General features: G+C 43.7%; 1 protein-coding gene and 1 long non-coding RNA gene across 2 annotated transcripts in view; one reads left to right on the plus strand and one right to left on the minus strand.

Moving 5' to 3' along the window:
• Positions 1 to 5,823: 5,823 nt before the first annotated feature.
• Positions 5,824 to 9,421, minus strand: LOC134431981 (uncharacterized). The gene is made up of 2 exons (XR_010031173.1): positions 9,100 to 9,421; positions 5,824 to 8,009 (listed from the first exon to the last, which is right to left on the minus strand). It is a non-coding gene; the product is annotated as an uncharacterized LOC134431981 (long non-coding RNA).
• A 255-nt stretch (positions 9,422 to 9,676) lies between these two features.
• Positions 9,677 to 17,127, plus strand: part of SNX30 (sorting nexin family member 30) — a 47,867-nt gene continuing 40,416 nt past the window's right edge. The window contains exon 1 of the mRNA XM_063181275.1: positions 9,677 to 9,905. Coding sequence (XP_063037345.1) covers positions 9,744 to 9,905 — 162 coding nt within the window. The 5' untranslated portion in view covers positions 9,677 to 9,743. The remainder of the gene's footprint in view (positions 9,906 to 17,127) is intronic.

Below are 17,127 nucleotides of genomic sequence, written 5' to 3' on the forward strand. Positions count from 1 at the left end.
CGAGGTTAAATAATAAACCCCACAAGTGGAAGGGAAGAGGTCGTGGAATCAGGCTGGAAAAGACCTCCGAGGTCATGGAGTCCAACATGTGACCCAACATTACCCTATCAGCCAGACCATGGCACTGAGTGCCACACCCAGTCATTGCTTAACACTTCCAGGGACGCTGACTCCACCACCTCCCTGGGCTGGGCAGCTCATTCCAAAATCAAATGGCTTTTTCAGGGAAGAACCTCCCCTGGTGCAACTTGAGGTTGTGACCTCTTCTCCTGTTTCTTTTTTTCTTTAAATCACTGCCATGCAGATTGTGTTTGAACACAGCAGCAATATTTTGAATTAATTCCAGAGAGTTTTGTTCATGGAATTAGCACGTGGTTTGCTTTTGGAATGTGAAGTAACAACGATATCGATGAGGGTATCTGATTAAATGATCCGGTCTGACCTGGGGAATAAACCATAGTCTTAAAGCAGCAATCTGAGACTTTTTATGCCCTTGTGATCACAATATTTGAATCAAACTGGACTAAGTAGCAGCTGTAGTTTTGATTGAGCATAAATCAACTATTAAGGACTGCTATAAATACATTATGTAAAGACTGCATACAGATGGAGCCAACTCTGACCTCTCTGTAGCCAAAAATCAGTCACATTGTCTACTTCAGTTTGATGTGCAGGGTTTTTTTAAGGCATAAAATAATTTTCATGAAATAAAGACCCTTTTTCTTCTTTAACTGGATGTAAGCATAAGAACAGGAAAACAGTTATTTTTTTTTATTAGTTAGTCAAGATGTCTACGTAGACATGCTTTTACTGCCGGATATTAAATTTTTTCATGTTCAGGTTTTGATGGTGTATGTAACAAGCACTTCTGAGAAAATGACCCTTACAGCAAGGGTGATACTGGATCTAGTAGTCAAACCTGCATGCTGCAGGGGATTTGATTTCATCTGCTTTCTCTTTCATCAAATGCTAGAAGTCCATAACCTCCTCCCTCTTCAGGCCTAAAGTGGAAAAAGAGCTTATTAAAAACTGTTGATTTAGTTACAATTGAATTACTTATATTGCTAAGAACACACACAGGGTGTATACAGTGTGAAATGTCACCCTAATTCATTAGCTTGGACAACCACATATATACAGAAATATTGAAGGCAATTAACAATTTCTAAAGATGTGCTGCAGCCAGCTTTACTATCTTAAAGAAAAATAAATTACATATTTGCGAGTGTACAGAATACATAAAAATCTTGTTAGTGTCTATAATAATGGAGCCATTTGTCTTAAAATAGAGTGCCTTAGTTATTATACACATGGATTCTACGAGATAGGCAACAATCTACTAACCAAGCATGCTGTTCTTCCATTTGTATTTTTCAGACGCACACAGTGTTTGACATTTGTAAAACTGAACAAATTTGTGTCTGAAAACTTGTGATGTCCAGATGTAGAATTTAGTTGCCTGGATTGTTTGCCTGGTAAAAGCAGTGTGTGTTTGTGTGTGTGTGTATGTGTGTTTGTGTAGAGGTGTGTGTGTGCCTGTACTCAAACCAGCAGACAATCTCAGGGAGTTTTCTGTTTGCTTTAAAGCCCTGTTGATTAATACTGTGGGAAGTAAACATTGCTGCCATTCCCACCTATTTGTATTTATGTCAACTGTTCTCTTTGCATGAGCAGCTGACTGAGCACCTGCCCTCCTGATTCTGTTTTGGTATTGTTTTTTGTTTTGTTTCATTTTGTTATTTCTCATTCTGCCTTTGGAAATGTAGTATGTGCTGATTTTTTTTCCATTTTAGTTGTCCCTTGGATGATTTGCCAACCGTTTTATCTAGACACCTCGCTTGCAGGTGTTAACTGCTGAGGAGCAGAGTGAATGAAGAGCAGCACAGCATGCTAAATAATAATCCTACCTAATAATAATCCTACAAACTAATAATCCTACCTGGTGGAATTCTCTGCGGAGTCATTCCAGGACTGAGGATGTAAGTGATTCTGAAATAGGCAGTTTGAGGCAGACAGGTCTGCCTGCTGTGCTTCTCTTTACACAGCTAACCCTGGCAAGAAGAATTAATTAGGACAGTGGTCCTTGTTTGGGGATCAAGAAAGGAAGATAGAGAAGGAAGAACAGCAGGGCAAGGAGGAAAAGTCATCAGCAAGAAAACTCAGGTGAAGAAAAGCTGGAACTTGTTAATTCTACATTTCTGTACAAGTGTGGTGAATGTTGATCATAGCAGTAGCTTCCAGCATCTCTACGAAAACATGATCATATCTCAAGTCAAATGATCCCTTGCCTTTGGGAGGAGTTTCACATCCATATATTATCAATTAATTTCTCCTTGGGTTGCAGAAACAGGAAGAAGTGTAGCCCTTTAAAGGAATGGTGTCTAATCTCCGATGTGTCAGAATACTTTTGCCTGAAACAACTTCTTGTTCAGCATAAGCAATAAAAAAAGCAAAATGAAGCATTTATAGCATGTCTTTTGGAAACCCACTACAAAATCTTCACTTTAAAAGGAGGCCGTTCTTGAACACTACCTCACAAATCTTGCCATGCTCTTCCTTCAGGCATTAAATGCTGTTTTTCAGGCGAGCTGTTCTCATCATCTTGGAGTAGCGGGAGCTGTGTATCCCATTATATAAACAAAAGCTGTGTTAAATTGAGTGTAGTTCTGAATGAATATAATCTGCAACATGAAAATGTGGTGGGACAACTCACATAACTGAAGTGCTGCACTGGATGGCTACAAACTCTTAAACAGAGACAGGAAATGGGGAGGAGGTGGAGGGGTGGCCCTTTATACTAAGGAGGCTTTTGATGCCATGGGTATTGAAACTAATCATGATGAAGCTGAATGCCTGTGGGTAAGAATTAAGGGAAGGCCAACAAGGCTGACATCCTACTGGGAGCCTGTTATCATCCACCCAACCAGGAGGAAGAGGTGGACAACTTATTCTCTAAGCAGATGGAGAATGTGTCAGGATCACAGCCCTTGTTCTTGTAGGTGACTTCAACCTACCAGACATCTGCTGGGAACTTAATACAGCAGAGACAGAGACAGTCCAGGAAGTTCTTAGAGTGTGTAGAGGATAACTTTTGTCACAGCTGGTGAGGGAGCCCACCAGGGGAGGGACTATGTTAGACCTGCTGTTTGCAAATAGAGATGGGCTGGTGGGAGATGTGGTGCTTGGAGGCTGCTTGGGGCAGAGTGATCATGAAATTACACAGTTCTCGATATTTGGTGAAATGAATACCAATAAGACTTTTACGTTGGACTTCTGAAGGGCAGACTTTGGCCTATTTGGAGACTTAGAGAGTTCCTTGGGAAGCAGCCCTTAAAAACAAGGGAGTCCAGGAAAGGTGGGTGTGCTTCAAAACAGAGATCCTGAGGGCACAGGAACAGACTGTCCCTGTGTGCCGAAAGATGAGTCAGCGAGGCAAACATCCAGTCTGGATGGGCAATGAGGTTTTGAAGGAATTTAGGAATAAAAAGAGGATGTATCATCTTTGGAAGGAGGGTCAAGTCCCTCAGGAAGTATTTAAGGGGCTTGCTAGGGCATGTAGGAAAAAAATTAGAGAGGCCAAACTCAGTTTGAACTTAATTTGGCAACTTTTGTAAGGGATAATAAAAAATGTTTTTACAATATTAATAGCAAAAGGAAGGGTAAGACCAACCTTTGTTCTCTACTGGATGTGGGAGGGAACTTAGTAAGTGCAGATGAGGGGAAGGTGGAAGTGCTTAATGCCTTCTTTGCCTCAGTCTTTAGTGGGAAGACGGCTTGTCCTGAGGACAGCTGTCCTCCTGGGCTGGTAGATGGTGTCAGGGAACAGAATGGTCCCCCCATTATCCAAGAGAAGGCAGTCAGAGAATTTCTGAGATGCTTGGATATTCATAAACCTATGGGCCCAGATGGGATCCACCCCAGGGTGATGAGAGCGCTGGCAGATGAGCTTGTGAAGCCACTCTGCATCACTTACCAACAGTCCTGGCTCACTGGTGAGGTTCCAGATGACTGGAAGCTGGCCAATGTGATACCCATTCACAACAAGGGTGGGAAGGAGGATCTTGGTAATTGTAGACCAGTCAGCCTGACCTCAGTACCTGGCAATCACTATAGGCTGAGGTAGAATAGTGATTTACATGTTGGGTTGCTTTTCCCCCAAGTGAAAATAATATGTGCATGATGTGTCCTTGGGTTGAATCGAGATCTAGAATGCTGTTTTCATTTCCATGTGGCAGTGCTACTCATACATACCATCCTAAACACTCCCTTTCTCTATTTATTGTGTATGTCACAGAAAAAACTCTTCAAACAAATAAAATACATCTTGAAGAGTCTTTAAACATTTTAGATTGATTGGGGTTTCCATATCCAATTGTGTAAAGATACTGTATCCATAGTTATAGTCTTTCTCCTTGACTGGATTTTTGATTTTTCATTTTATGGCCATTTAGCACAGACTTCTGCTTTGGATGACAAGTGTCCTTTGTTCCCACAATCCTGTTTATGGCACCCCCACAAAACTTGACAGCTTTGAATGCTTTTGACATAGGAAAAGCTTCTGCATTATCTTACAAGTGTGCATGAATTCACAGGTGTTGTGTGCTCATGACTCAAAACTGATTCTCTCTCTAGAGAGTCACTGAGCACATGCATAGGATTTCACATGATGGAGTCAAAAGCCTGCCCTCTCCAATCTCTGCAGTACAAGACCTGAAGGTCTAGTAGCATATGGAAGGAAGGACCCTTTTTGAAAAGATAGCTGGATTTTTTGGGCTTTTTTAATATCTTCTGGAATGGTGTTGTTCTATTGTAGTTTCCTTGTGCCTATGTACAGCCAGACACAAACATTATCTTTGCCAAGGGATACCACAGTGGGGAAAAGACAAAGCAGTTGAGGAGAAGCTGTTGACAGCAGGGGGAAAAAGTTTACTGCCCTTGACCTGTCAAACCAGCCAAGCCTGCCAGTATCTCTGTGGCCTCAAGCCTACATTATTGTTTGTACTGTCTGGAGTTATGCTATTGAGAATCCTAGAAATTCGTCTTTAAATAGAATACTTGATGAAAAGCAGGTGGGCTTTACATGTCTGGTCTAGTAAATAAATACAATGTGAACTTAGCCTCCTGATAGTCATTGTAAACCCTGTTGCCATTTTATGTCTCATCTGGACAAAAAGATAAAGATGCATTACAAAAAGAATGTTAAGAGACAACTGAGAGTCCTTCTCAGGCTCACACTGAGCAATTGAAAAGCCATCTGCCATTATAAAAACATCCTGGGTGGTATTACTGGTGTAACTGGCACTCCAGATCAGAACAGGCACTATCCTTAAATTTTTAAATAGATTTTCCTGCACATCATCTGTGGATGCTTCCTCTCCCTGTTTGTCCTAGTAAACAATCTTAAGAGGTAGCAGGACTTTGATTTCAGTGATACCGAAACAGAACTATTTTTTTAGGAAAAAATGTGTGAAACTGGTGACATTTTTCTTGAATTGGTGAGATTCTTGGTCCCCAAACTGACGATTTGACTTCTTCCTCAGTTAGTATTACACCTGTCTGTTTCATCCTGCTTCTTGGCTGAAATGATATAAACATAATAAACAGTTATGATTTTGCTAGGAGAGCATGCTAGCAAAGATGTGGGCATTGAATAGCAGTCTCTTTTCAGCCTGCCACTGATTCTGGTTTTCACTGTGTATTTTATTCTGGTTGCATGTTTCATGTGCTGAATGGTTTTAGCTTGGTTGATGTTTAACAAAACGAAAATTATCAATGTAAGCATCAAGGAAAATATTATGGTTGTAAAATTAAATCACCACAGTGGAGAAGGATATATAACCATGTTTTTAATCAGTCATCATTTCCTAGCAGAATTAAGACATTTGATTATTTCTCTGCTGGTATTATAAAAATAGACAGTTTTTGGTAGTACCTCTTCCTCAGTTTTTGGTAGTACCTCTTGTGCCTGCTGTTGGAGCCAGATGACCACATGCTGACACATTTAGAAGTTCCAATTTGTGTGTAGAAAACAATCCTACAAGAAGTCAGTCACATAGCATATCTATTTTTTTCTGTTTCATTTAATGCACAATATATTTGGAGATCTTTATGATCCCTGTTCATATTGTGTGACTACTTCTAATCAAGGTACAGGAATTTGCTCCTAACTCTAATTTCACATTCAATGTTCTGTCTTCTTTTTGAAGTTCCAGTTCTTGAAATCAACTACATAGTATGCTCATCTTCCGTGTTAAAAAAATAGAAACAGGTTTCCCTTACAGCTGAAGAAGAACCTGCAAACCCACCCTTGACGGTGATATGCACTTGCAGAGAATATAGCAAAGGCGTGACAGTTATACAGATTTTTAAGATTACACATTTAAAGTAAGTTTAATCTATTTTAAGGTATGATTTATGATTTTTGAACTCTTCTAATAAAACATAGAATGGTTTGGATTGGAAGGGACCTAAAAAATCATCCAGTTCCACCCCCCTTGTCATAGGCAGGGAACCTCCCACTAGACCATGTCACTCAGAGCTCCATCCAGCTTGGTCTTTTTCTTGTTTCTCAGTATCATAGTTTGCATTTGCTACCTCAGATATGTATCACTGTTAAACCTAGATTGCTGTCTGTACAAATCTTTGCATACTTGGTACTCACCAAAATTGGAGGATGAGAGACATCTGTCATTAGTCATTAAGACAGGGCTAGATTGCTTACACTGTCCATTTTTTGGGTTTTTAAAAAGCATATTATCATTACATTTAAGTATTGATTTAATGTCAACAGTTAGCCAGCTTGACTTTATAGCTAGTGTGGAGTTGGAATTCTGAAATTTAACATAACTTTCATAGGCAGAATTTAGGAATATACTTGATAATAATCATCAAGTTTGTATTTTTTTTGTGTAACAGCTCTTCCACTAATGTCTTCTGAACTTTTTCTAACCAGATTTCAGGTTACTTGTATTCACAGGTGCACAAATATTCCTGAATTTTGCATATACTGATCCAGTTAATTATTTGAAAATGTTTCTAAGTATTCTATGTCAGATGAAATGTGTAAGGATGACATAGCAGAAACAGGTAACACAGATAATTGTAATTAATTAAAAAAAAGAGGCATATATTGCCCTATCACAGGAAACTAGACCAATAAGTGGAGCTTGGAACTTCATCCTTGTATACAGGCTATTGAGAGTCAGCTTACAAACCTCAGAAACCGAACTAATGACTTCTGTAGCAGCACTGAGTCTTTCAGGCTGGAAAGGATGTACGGAGGTCTCTGGTCCAATCTCTTGCTTGAAGGAGGGTCAGACGTGAGATCGCACCAGATTGTCTTAAGAATCTCCAAGGGTGGACTGCACAACCTCTCTCTGTAACCTGCTCTGACTCTTGACTTACCTTCAGGGGGAAAAAAGTTGTTCCTAATATCCTCAGGAATTTCCTGTTTCAGTTGATCTTTTGTCTCTTGCCTTCCTGCTATGGTCTGCTGTGGTAAACCCACTTCCGTCTTTTCCATCCATTCCCTATGGGATACTGGAGGATGCAGTTAACTGCCCTTGAAGCTATCTGCCTCAGGCTCAAAAAGCCTCAGCCCTGCAGCTCCTTCTTGCAGATTGTCACCAACCATCTCAGTGCCCCCCCTCTGAACTTTGTCCAGTTTGCCAGCATCTTGTATAAAGGTCCCACAATTGAATATAGGATTTCTGATAAGGTCTAGTGAGTGCCAAGCAGAGTCTGATAAATCCTGCACTCAATCTGCTGCTTGTGCTGCCTGCTGTTTGGGCAGTCTGGATACCACCAGTCTTCCTTGCTGCAAGAATGCAGCCTCCTTATTCTCAGCTCACAGCCCACTAAGCCAAGGTTTAATGAGTACAAAGAAGGTCATTTGTACTTGCACAGTGCTAGGATGGCCCCAGGTTTCCAAGCATTAGAAGGTGTTGGTGCTCCTGACCAGGCTTCCTTTGGAAAAGGACTGAGTTGGAAACACAGCTGGGTGAGAATGCCTAAGGGAAAAGAGAGAAAGAGCTCTCAGTAAGTCATAAACCTTTGAGATACAGGCTGTCACAAAACTGAAGGGAACCAATTAATGAAAGTGCGGCAGATACACAAACCTGCCTGCTCCTTTATCACAATAGTTTCCACTTAAGATTTGGATAGTCTAAAAGAAAGTTGAGATGCATGTATCTAAGCTGACTAATGTGTATTGCTTCCTTTTTCTGATAGATAAATAGGTTGTTGTTTCTGAAGTGTAATGAAGAAGGGATATTTCACAGCCACTTTCTCACTGGGGCCTGGCACTTGGACTTTTGATGTGTGATGAAGTTCAAACATTATGTAATATTAAGTAGTTATTTATAGTAAGGATTGATTTTTTCCCCGTATTTTTTTCCCTGTGATACACAGTATTTCTTTTTGTAATTACAGTCCACAGTGTCGTGCCCTCATGCTCGTCCTGCTGTGTGGCACCTCGCAGTGACACATGTAAAACTTTAGGTATTAGTGCTGCCCTTTTGTGGTTTGTACTCCCCAGGAAAAGTTGAACACAAATGAAATGTTTACAGCATCCAAGTCTTATCTGGTCTCATACGTGTATGTTTATCCTCATATATCTATCTGTAGCTGGAAGAGATTGTGACAGTCTTATAGTGATCCATCACTTTCCCCAGTAGCATGTTACTCTATAATGTCTAATTAGTGCTGAGCAAATTATTAGCAAAAGTAATCTATCCACCAGATTTAGCTTCTTTACCTGCTCAGGAAACATTTTAGACCAGGACTATGATTTTCCACCTATTTATTGGTTATTCTGCCAACATGAACACTTTTTCCATGCTGTAAAATGTGGATAGATCACATGAATTTTTGTAATGGATACATGCTTTTAGATGGATTTGCATGAATTGCTTCCAAAGGTCTTGATATATCTTTCACCTCATTTCAGCATGATCAAACATTCTACAACAATGGGAGATCTCTCAACGTGAGATCTCTGCGGCAAAAGTAGACAGATGGCATCAGTGAAAGGATGTTTCTATGCAAGCCTTTCGTGCAAGACATCTCTCAGTGTATCTGGTGTATCCGGTGCACTCCTACCGTGAGGGAGTCCCGGAGGCGGGGCCTTGTCCCTCCTAGGCTCGGTCCTGCACCGCAACAAATTTCCCTTCCAACATGAGCGTAATTTGAGGTCGGCGAACCTGGAAAAGTCGAGGAGCAGGATTGCTTTTCTGACACTTAACCCGCTGTTCGACAGCGTGCGGCGACACCGCCGCACTCCGGGGTCACCGTCGGGGCTGCTCGGTGGCGCGGTGCCTCCCCCGTCTCGGCTCGGCTTGGCCCGGCCCGGCCCACCAGGGGCTCCACCAGAGCCGCTGCCTCCCCCGGCCTGCCCGGGGCTCCACGAATCCTGATGCCTGCCCCGGGCGCCCCTCCGCCCGGCCCCGCCCCGCTGCGCTGGCTGTCCGCCGGGGGCGGTGCCTGTGTCCCCGCCGCTGCGCCGGGCCGGGCGGGCGGGGCAGCAGGTGGTGCGGATGTCGCTTTAGAAAGGGGCGGGCGGCGGCGCAGGCGGATGCTGCGCTCGCTCCTCCTCCTCCGTCGTCGCCGCAGCCGCCGCCTCCTGCGCCTCCTCGTATCGCGGCGGTGGCGGGCAGGCTCCGGCCGCGGCCCCGCAGCTTCTCGCCGAGGCGGCGCGGCCTCCGCTCCCTCCTTCCTTGCCTCGGTCGCTGCCCGGCCCCGGCGCAATGTCGGGCGGCGCGGCGAGCGTCCCTAAGCCCCTCCCGTCCTCCGGGCCCAAGTCGCTGCGGGAGATGCCGCATCCCCTGGCCACGTCCAGCAGCGAGGAGATGGGGCCGGCGCTCACCCCTAGCCCCGACCTGCTCCTGCCCCGCAGCATCGCCGACAAGGTATGTCCCGGGGGAAGGAGTTGCGGCATTTGAGGGGGCCTCTGGTGTCGAAGTAGAGCGGGAAGGACTCTGTGTGTGTGTTTCCCTGACACATCCCTTTTCCCGGCTTCGTCTCGCCGTGGGGAGATAAAGCCCTGGGCGCTGTTGACATCCATTGCAAGAGCACAGAGCAGCTCCGGGGGGAGAAGACATCGTGTCCCTTGCTGCGGGGAACCGTCTGGGACACTGGTAGTCGCGCTGTGGGTTGCGAGAGGCAGGATTTTATTTACTGTGTTTCCTGTGGCTCATACTCTACAGATCGGTGTAAAATTTTCAGGCATTGCTGCAGCTCCTTTGCCGTCTCCTTCCTGTAGTCCTCACGGGGAAGGCTTTGAGCTGGCATGGTTTCCTTATCATCAGCTTGTTTGTGGTTGTCCTTTCCAGGCTGAATTCCTGCTCACTTCTTCCCAGCACTAGTACCAACACAGTGTTCTGCAGGAGTATCTGTGTTTGTTTTCCCTTCTCTAGCTCTGGCATATGTTCACAGGACATTAGCGAACTCTGTGAAGTGCCTTCCTCTTGGTAATAATTCGGTAGTGGCAGTACAGCGCTGCTGATACATTAACTACCCTTGCAAGGACTTGTATCCCTGTAGACAAGTCTTCCTGAAATTTTTAAGGTAGGATTTCCTGAGAGCAAGTACTGCAAAGGATGATGTGGGTTTAAAAGTAGTTCTGGCACAGGTGGTTCGTGCATACAAGGTTTCACTGAGTTGGTGGTGGCAAGAAGTTCTTCTTCTATGGCTGTTGTCCTGGGGAATGTGGAGCTGCTTCTGGGTAGGCTGGATCCCTTAGGCTCCAAAAGCCTTGAGGCTGTCAGCAGTATCTAGCCCAGTACCCTCCCATGCTACAGGAAAGTAAGTCTAGGTAGCCTCGCCTCTTCAGTATTTCACCATCTGCTGTGTGCAGCTGTGATGTAGGGATTCAGCACTTCTTCCTGCCCATGTAAGGAGTCCTCTTCTTGAACATTTGCCCACTGTTACTCTAGTGAGAAGCAAGGTTTACCTTCTCTTCAAGAACTTAGGCCTTCATCTAACAAATGAGTCAATTTATGACCTGCGGAGAAAAGGGTGACTAAGGCAGGGGTAGAAATTGGGGGGGTTTTTGTCTGTGATAGATGGTTTAATGATCTAACTAGGTTGATGTCTGGCAAACCTGTAGCAATAGAAATTGGCAGCTGCATTCACAAGTCTTGCCAGCTGAGAAGCTGCTGCTGTTGGCACAGTCCATCCACATTGCTGTATAGCTGGTGAGAAGCAGTGTTATAAGGAGTATCTTTCACCCTATAATGTCATTCCTTAGCTGTATTAAAGAACTTCTTTGCTTTGGAGTGCAAGCAAGCTTCTCTCTGCTTTACTGCTTTGAGGTTTTGAGAAGTCTATCAGTATTCCTGACAACCTGGGAGCAGAAATAACTCTAGCTTTAGGCTTTGGTCAGCTAACTTCTCATAAGTGGGAAAGTTCTTGCCCAGTTTTTCCATCAGCAATAGAAATGAAATCCACCTTCCTATACTCTGCATGTAGTACCATTTGGTTCTAGGCACTTGACAGCATAGAAATACTCTAAAAGGCCGAGCAAAATTGTCTGTGGTATGCGATGTTTAGACTTGAGTGCAGTTCTGTGCTTCACCTGGAAATGACACTAGGCTATGATCCTTGCAGAATAAAAGCATATATAGTAGGGAGAGAATATGGTATTTTTTTTCCTTCTAGCTGCATTAGCAGGAAAAGCCGTATGTCTTATCCTGTTGATGGAAGGAGATCAACAGCTTTGCTGTGTATAGGATATCCCTTCTTCAGCTTAATATTTCACACACTGGCAAGAAAAAAAATGTAGTAACTTCTTTCCCATCTCAGAAAAAAAGAAGAGTAAACAGGTGTTCCAGCTTTAAGGCAATGCCTGCGCTGTGTATTAAGTAGTACAGAGAGGGAGTAGTGTAAATGGAGGTAAGCAGATAAAACCATTTTTTGGGTGGTTAGTGTGTCTCAGTCTCAGAATCGTGGAATAGTCTGAGTTGGAAGGGAGCTCAAAGATGACCTAGTCTAACCTCTGTGCTGTGGACAGGGACGCCTCACTACGTCAGATTGCTCAGAGCTCCATCCAGTATGGCCTTGGACACTTCCAGTGTTAATCTTAAAAATCTTCATCTCCGATGATGGATTATTGTCTTTTAAGAGACTGGCTCAATAATCTACAAATAGTGCTGAGTAACTTCAATAGCTGAGTAGCAAAGGGAGGTCAGCATTCAAGTCTGATTTAGGCTTAAAGTTATGCATTAGTTATTTATTGATACTTTACTAGAAGCTGTTCTAGTCTTCTATCTGGTCTTTTTGGAGAATCTGGTGGAGATTGGTACTGCAGAAATTTTGGTCCATGTCTCCTGCCTCAAAGTGTCTTTGAGTCAGATTCTTTAAGAACAATATATTCAGACATGTACTAGGATATCACTTTAGGAAGAGGGCTAGTGAAAATAGGTAGCCCATCCCCATGAAGTGGATAATTTGCTTTTTCTGGTTTCTTTGTGTTTCCTCTGAGCAAATGCTTCCTAAAATATGCTGCAAGCTTCAATGATCTAAGTATCTAAGACTGAAATCCTCTGAGTGGAGAAAGTTCAAAAGTAGAGGGAGGTTTTCTGCCCAGAAAGTGCTTCAATTTTTATTGCCACTGATGTATAGCGTAGAAGTGGCTGAACCTCTGCCATCACTGCTTTGTATTCTTTAAAGCATGCTTTTCTTACTTACTTTTTTTTTAATCCATTGAGAAAGAACACCACTTTATCTAAACTGAGTCAGAGAAACCTGGAGGATAGGAACACATGCCTCTGTGTCTCCTTTTGGATTTTGATTCAAATATGGGAATAATGTAGTATTTCAGATCCTGTGTAACTTTAATGTCTCATAAACCTTAGGTTGCTGTTCAAGAACAGTGGCTAATGCTACTAGAGCAGTAGGTCATTGGAAAGGGAAGGAAAGTCTTTTGTGCTGTTTACTGAGGCCATCTAAGTAGACTAGTCTCAAGTTTTCTGAATCTTGGGAAGAGGGCTGCAGAACTTTTGTTATATGAAGTAGTGTCTTTATCCTGACTTATAATGGACAATAGTTTTAGAAACCAGGACACCTTGACTTTTGACAGTGTCTTATCTCTTAAATGAAAAGGACATTTTAGGCAAGCACTTGACTTTTACAGTCATGTTGCAGGAGACATGAAACACTTGAGTTGTAGATTCTTGTTTCTGAAGCATTGATATATGTCGTGGTTTGAGAGGAAGTGAGTTTTTTTGGGATGCTGTGGACAAACCAATGGGTGCTCAGATTTGAATATTGGCACCCGGTGTGGCCACTGGGGACATGGATACGCCTCTGATCACACGGGGGTTAAAAGCAGAGAACTCTTAGGAAAACTTTCTCTTGGTTCCGGTCAGGGAAAGGTTCAGAGCTCTCCCTGCCCGGCTGCTGCGGCTGGGCCGGGGGGAAGCCATGCGGCCGGGTGAGGTAGGCCTGGGCCCGGAGGGTGGAAGGGTGGAGGAGCTCCAGGAGGCACCGGGCAGCCACCCCCTCCCCAGGGCAGAGAGAGAGAGAGCGAGAGCCGGTGTCTGTGCCTGGGCCACCTTGAGATCTGATAGCAGGGCCGGCCGAGAAGGAGAAGGGGAGGGATGCGCGAGGAGAAGGTGCCCAGCAAGGCAGCCGTGGGAGTTCTGGGCAGGCAGAGATTGAGATTTTTAACCCTTTTCTTGGATGATGGAAACCTTGCAAATGCTAATCCTCCTGGAGCTGGATGAGAAGAGAGATACAGATGAGATAAGAGGAAATGGGCCACGAGAGAAGTTGAGAAGAATCTTAGGTGGGAGGAGATGATGGAGTGGCCTTTGGCTGGACTTCTCTTGTATAGCCATGGACAGAACCATTTTTTTCCTGTGACACAGAGACTGCATTTAGGGGGAGGCAGTGGCTCGGAGCCAAGGGAGTGCAGTGATGTTATGTGAAGGAGTGCGTAAACAGAGACAACGGGTGAGGAGGGTGGTTGGTGCCCTCGATCTTCAGTGGAGAAGATCTCTGTTCTTGAGACCCCTTGGCCCCAGGGGGTGAAATCTGGGGGGGACGGGTGTCCCAAAGGTGGGACTGTGCTCTTTTTGGAACTGGACAAAGCACCCTTAAAAGGACCCTAGAAGCAGCTCTGGTCCATGTGCAGTGGTGAGAGCACTGGGCATGGAAGGAAGAGGTCACCATGGCAGATGTTCTCTGGGCAGTGCCACGAGCGACATGGAAACACACGAGGTTTCAACAGTGTTTGCTGGGGAAGCCTATGGCACAAGAGGGATTCCTCTCCTCTTGATGAACTGAGAATTGATTATCTAAAGGGTGGTGATGGACCGAGAGTTGGTGATCTGAGGGATGGATGTATTGGAAATTTGGTGGGGGGAGGAGGGGTGTTTTTGGAAGCTTTTCATTCTTTCTGTGTGTTTCTTTTTACATATCATTGTAGGTTAATAAAGTTTTCTCTTCTTTATTCTTAAGTTGGAACCTGTCTCGCTCTATTCCTGGTCACATCTCACAGCAGACACCAGGGAGAATGTATTTTCATGGGGGCACTGGCATTGTGCCAGCATCAAACCACGACAGTATATTTGGCTGTGTGCTCCTGTAAAGATCTTTCTGTTCCCCTGAAATCTAATTGCTTAAAATACTGTCTTGATGCCTGAGCACCTTTGAGTGAGTGTCTTTGAGTTTATTCTCCCTTCACCCTTGCTAGCTTTCAGATAAGGAGACAGCTAGAGCTGAACCTGAGTGCTACCATGTTTCTTGTGTTGTGTGATTTTTTTCCTTTTATTTGGTTGGGGTTTTTTTAACATGATGTGGGAGGAGAAACATGCAGAAGAAAACAATTTCTCAAGTTGCATGGCAGGTTAGTTGTAGAATTAGTTGTAAAACTGAAGCCTTGCTGGTTTAGCTTTTGGAACACATAAAAGCTAATTAAGATCTGGTTTTTAGAGTAGATACACTGCTGAGGAGGCAAGACATGTGGAAGTGCCTGAATTTCTCTCTGCCTTCTCTTTTTTAAAAAAGAAGGAAGTTCTGCTTGTGCATGTGCTCAAGTTTGTTACTTTCAATAGCAGGTCTGTTCTGTGCACCAGGACAGATGCTTTGACAATGAGGAGAAAAGGCAGTATTAACAGGTTACTGAGTTTAGAGCAGAGGTGAGGAGTACAGTATTTTGCTCCATGAAGACTTGGATTCAGGCCCTCTGAGGCTATGCAGATTTAGTAGGCTCCTGCTAAGATTTGGAAGTGCCAGGCTGTGCAGAGTTAGAAAGGAAGTATTCTGTATGGCTTAGTTCCGCTGCCGTCTAGCTGTGGTCCCTCTAGACTTGTATAATCTAAGAGTATCTTCCTAACATGGTGGTGTTGGCTGTTCTTGCTGTGGTCTGCCTTGAGGCTGGCAGCTGTGTGATGAGAGTCCTGATTCACATCACTGGTTTCTTGCCAAGAACTCCAAAACATTTCATATCCCACCTGTCCTAGGACTCGGGCTCCCTTGTCGTTTTTCAGACATTTCTGACTGCTGCTACTGTACTTGTGGCCAGCTACCTGTAACTTTCTCAGCTTTTATTCTTGGAAGCTCTGCCTACCTTGCCTCAGTTAACTCTATACAGCTGATGGGAGCTTCAAGGCTGTTTTACAGGCAGTATATCAAGGAGATACCAGAGCTGATGTGGAATACCAGGCTTGTAGTGAATGCATACCTTGAATTTGCTAGTTCATGGAGATGGATTCTGAAACTCCTAGTGCCAACTTCTGGTTACTAACTGAAAACTATTGTTTGCATGCTCCTCTGTTTCCAAATTACCACTCTGGTGAATTCCTGGACTTCTTATTAGCACCTTATCAAATATACTCCAGTGTTTGCTGGAGTGCTGTTACATAGCGCTTACTCTGAAAGGGAGCCTGGCACTTCTCCAATTCCAAAAAATATACTGGGAGTTTGAAGCTCTACTTCCAGCCTCCTTGGTTGCTATTTTATGATTATTGCTCTTAACTTTATCCACCTACAGATGAAACCAGTTTGCCGTGTAATCTGAAAACTTAAAATAGATCTGCATGAGCTTCTACAAACTTCTTCATTCTCTGACTAGATGAGAACTTAGACTGGCACCATGTATTGTTCTTAAAGGAAGCTGGAGGTAAATTCTCAGTTTTGGGAGAGACTGAAGACTGTAGAAAGTCAAACTGAAGTTGGTGAACTTGGGAAACAGTGTCAGTATGCATGGATTGATCTCTGCTCCTATCTATGGGATGCAAAAATGACAGTCACGGGGAAGTTGAGGCTAGAAGCCACTTCTGCATATTGTCTTGTCCAACCTTTTGGCTCAGATAGGCCAGGCTGCCCAGGATGCTGTGAAGTTGTTTTTTGAACAGCTTTCTGGGCATCCTGTTCCTGCATCCTGTCACCCACAAAGTAAAATATCTTCTTCATGTGTAAGTGAAACCTCCAGTATTTATATTTTCACTAAATATTTGATGGAACCGTGTACCTTCTGTACACGGTTCCATCAAATATTTATCCTTATTGATAAGATTGCCTGAGCATTATTATCTCCAGGCTGTTTGCCTTCTTTGCCTGAGGCTTGTTGTTGGCTCTTGGTCAACTTTTCCATTGCTGTCTGTGGGTTTTTTTTTTTTCATTCCCTGTACCAAACTGCTTTTCGGTCGATCAGTCTCCAGCACACACTGCTGCATGGTTGCTCCTGGCAGGTGCATGACTTTGCGTTTCCTCTTACCAAAATTTTTTAGGCATCCCACAGCCCATTTCTCCAGCCTGTTGTGGTCTTCGTCAATGACAGCACAGACATCTGATCAACGATTCGATACAGTTGTGTATAGAACTCTCAGTACACCTGCTGAGGATGTACCCTGTTCCATCATTTAGGTCCTTAATGATTACAGTTGCCTTCCCGTTTAGAAATGGGAAAGGGTACTTTCATGGTATCTTGCACCATAGGTGCTCTAGTACTGTTGTGAAACTCAGTGGTCTCTATGAAACAACTACAGCCAGTTTCTTGAATTGAACTTCTTTTCAAACAAGATGAAGGATTGCTAGCAAGTTAGAACAAACACTTGAATCAGCATAACTATTTTAGTACCATTACTTTTTCAATCTCTCCTGGTAAGGCTAAACATAGCTTCTACT

The sequence above is a fragment of the Melospiza melodia genome, chromosome Z (assembly GCF_035770615.1).
Source record: "Melospiza melodia melodia isolate bMelMel2 chromosome Z, bMelMel2.pri, whole genome shotgun sequence".
NCBI classification, from domain to species: domain Eukaryota; kingdom Metazoa; phylum Chordata; class Aves; order Passeriformes; family Passerellidae; genus Melospiza; species Melospiza melodia.